Below are 2937 nucleotides of genomic sequence, written 5' to 3' on the forward strand. Positions count from 1 at the left end.
ACAAGCTTTGGGTATTCAAGTCTTAGAGAGTGCGCCGGTAATAGAAGAAGTTACTGAAAAAACCTCTAACCAACTAACTAGACGAAGCTCGAATTTGAAACAAAAAGAATCCCCAATTACGATATTAAGAGAAAATGCTTCTTTGGATGAAATAAACGTGGGATCAATATTTGACAAAAAAAAAGTATAATTAACTATTTTCCGAATATAGCAATTAAAGGACATTTTGAATTCAAGGTTGTTAGATCAAACTCAACATGATATTCGTTGAAATACAATGATGATAGGTGTGGGTGGTGTGTGCATGCTTTCAGAGTTAAAGATTCAACACTGTTCAAGATAGCAAAGATTGAGAAAAAATCATGACTGCTGAGTTAACACTATGAAAGTTGATCAAAGGCATGCAACTTCAAAGTTTATTAGTGGTTATATTATTGACAATCTTCGAGACCCAAGGTTTGAAGTTACACCAGCTTTTGTCATGGAAGAAATGCAAAAATTGCATGGACTAGACATTGGTATCACAAGGCGTGGTGTGCTATTCAACGTGCTTCAGCATTAATAAGAGGAACTCTTGAAGAGAATTATGAATTATTGTCTTCATACTTGTATATGATGAAAAGTAAAAACCCAGGAACATATACTAACATAAAGATAGACGACAACAATAGGTAAACAATCAAAAAAGAGATTATTAGTCTATTTTATAAACTTTAGGACATGCTGTCCTTAACTAGTTTTTGATGTGTGCAGTCAAAAAGTTAAGGACATTTGGTCCTTAACTTAGAGTTGCAAGTAAAAAAATTAAGGATTGTCTGTCCTTAACTTTTGAACTCGTAACTGTAAGTTCAGGACTCCATGTCCTTAAATTTTGAGCTTGTAACTCTAAGTTAAGGACTGCATGTCCTTAACTTTTAAACTTGTAACTCTAAGTTAAGGACTGCATGTCCTTAACTTTTAAACTTGTAACTCTAAGTTAAGGACCAAGTGTCCTTAACTTTTGACTTTGGAGGTCTAACTTCAGGACTACCTGTCCTAAACTTTTGGGCTTGTAACATGAAGTTCAAGACTAACTGTCCTTAACTTTTAACCTTGTTAGTCTAAGTTAAGGACTACCTATCCTTAACTTCTGTTAACCTTCTGTTATACTGTATTTTTAGGTTTATTTATATGTTTTATTCATATGGATCATCAATAACTGGTTGGAATCATTGTAGACCAATGATTGTTGTTGATGCAACATTTTTGAAGTCAAAATTTCGTGATGTTTTAATGATTTCAGTTTCAAAGGATGCAAATAACCAAATTTTCCCACTAGCCTTTGGAATTGCAGAATCTGAAAATAAAAATTCCTATTAATGGTACTTTAGTGAGCTTTGCAATGCAATTGGGAGCCGTGAGAATTTAATTTTTTATCAGATAGTTATCAAGCTATTGCAAATGGCATTGCAAAGGTATATCCTAAAAGCCACCATGGGATTTGTATCTATCATTTGGAGCAGAACCTAAAGCAAAGGAAAGTGAAAAGTGAGGTCATAAAACTTTTCCAAAGTGCTACAAGAGTATACAGGCGCAAAGAATTTGATCTATACATGTCTGATATAGCAAAAGTAGATAAGAATACTTATGACTACTTGATGGAAGAATCACCGGAAAGGTGGGCACGTTCTTGTAGTCCACGACGAAGATATGACATGCTCACAACAAACATAGTTGAGTCAATGAATTCTATGCTTTTAGAAGCAAGGGAGCTGTCTATATTAAGAATGATGGATTTCATCCAAGTGAAGCTACAACGTTGGTTTTATGAAAGAAGAAATGAAGCAGAAGGAACTTTTTATGACATTTCTTGTTGGGTAGAATAGGAATTGAAGAAAAAGATAGATTTAGCAATTACTTTGAATGTAAGTATTATGTTCTTTGTTTAGCTTATTATTTTAATGAAAATTTAGCATAATGTACTAACTCATAATTTTTCAACATTGAAGGTCTTCCCTGTTGATTCATGGCATTCTAGAGTTGAGGAAGAAGGAATTACTTTCTTGGTGGACTTAAACAAAACAATATGTGATTGTTTTCAGTTTCAATTTGATGAATTACCATGCATACATGCAATTGCAGCTATCGAAAAGTAAAACATCATGAAGTCCAACTTTTGCTCGCAATTGAACTTAAAGGAATCTTGGCTGAAAACATATGAAAGACAAATACATCCTGTAGGACATACTGATTCTTGGATTGTACCAGAGAGTGTTAAGTCACAAATTATTAAACCTCCAGATTTCAAAGTGCCACCAGGTAGAAGGCAGAAGAAAAGGCATTTTCCAGCTACCGAGTCATAATAGAATAGCTTGTATATATTCTTCGGCAGTCCATCCATTTTCAAGGAAGCATAGAGAGTAATAGATATATACACTTATGTTTATCTACTCTTTTACATTTTTGCTATAAATTGGATTTATTTAGATAATTTTTATTTGAGCAGATGTCCTGAATATTCAAAGTTTCTTTGCGCTTATATGCTTTTTGTTTCTTTTGAGTTCCAAGTTCAAAAGTTAAGGACAGGCAGTCCTTAACTTAGAGTTTCAAGTTCAAAAGTTAAGGACACTTGGTCCTTAACTTAGAGTTCCATGTTCAAAAGTTAAGGAAACTTCGACCTAAAGTTTGAGTTCCAAGTTCAAAAGTTAAGGACACTTGGTCCTGAACTTCAAGCTCCAAGTTCAAAAGTTAAGGAATTTTGGTCCTGAACTTCAATTTTCATGTTCAAAAATTAAGGACATTTGGTCCTGAACTTCGATTTTCAAGTTCAAATGTTAAGGACACTTGGTCCTTAACTAATACTTACAAGCTCAATACACTTAGTTTAGGTATTGCAAATGGACAAATCAATACTTGACAGAAACAAAGAAATTAATAACACGATGCCTCCATAGTACT

The 2937-nt window shown here is 33.5% G+C and overlaps 1 protein-coding gene across 1 annotated transcript; it reads left to right on the forward strand.

The window, feature by feature from the left end:
- Nucleotides 1-382: 382 nt before the first annotated feature.
- LOC142181831 (uncharacterized) lies at nucleotides 383-2135 on the forward strand. The gene is made up of 3 exons (XM_075255408.1): nucleotides 383-518; nucleotides 1420-1856; nucleotides 1989-2135. The coding sequence occupies exons 1-3, from the start codon at nucleotides 383-385 to the stop codon at nucleotides 2133-2135; spliced, it is 720 nt and encodes a 239-aa protein (XP_075111509.1).
- The last annotated feature ends 802 nt before the right edge of the window (nucleotides 2136-2937 follow it).

This window comes from Nicotiana tabacum, chromosome 6 (assembly GCF_000715075.1).
Source record: "Nicotiana tabacum cultivar K326 chromosome 6, ASM71507v2, whole genome shotgun sequence".
NCBI classification, from domain to species: domain Eukaryota; kingdom Viridiplantae; phylum Streptophyta; class Magnoliopsida; order Solanales; family Solanaceae; genus Nicotiana; species Nicotiana tabacum.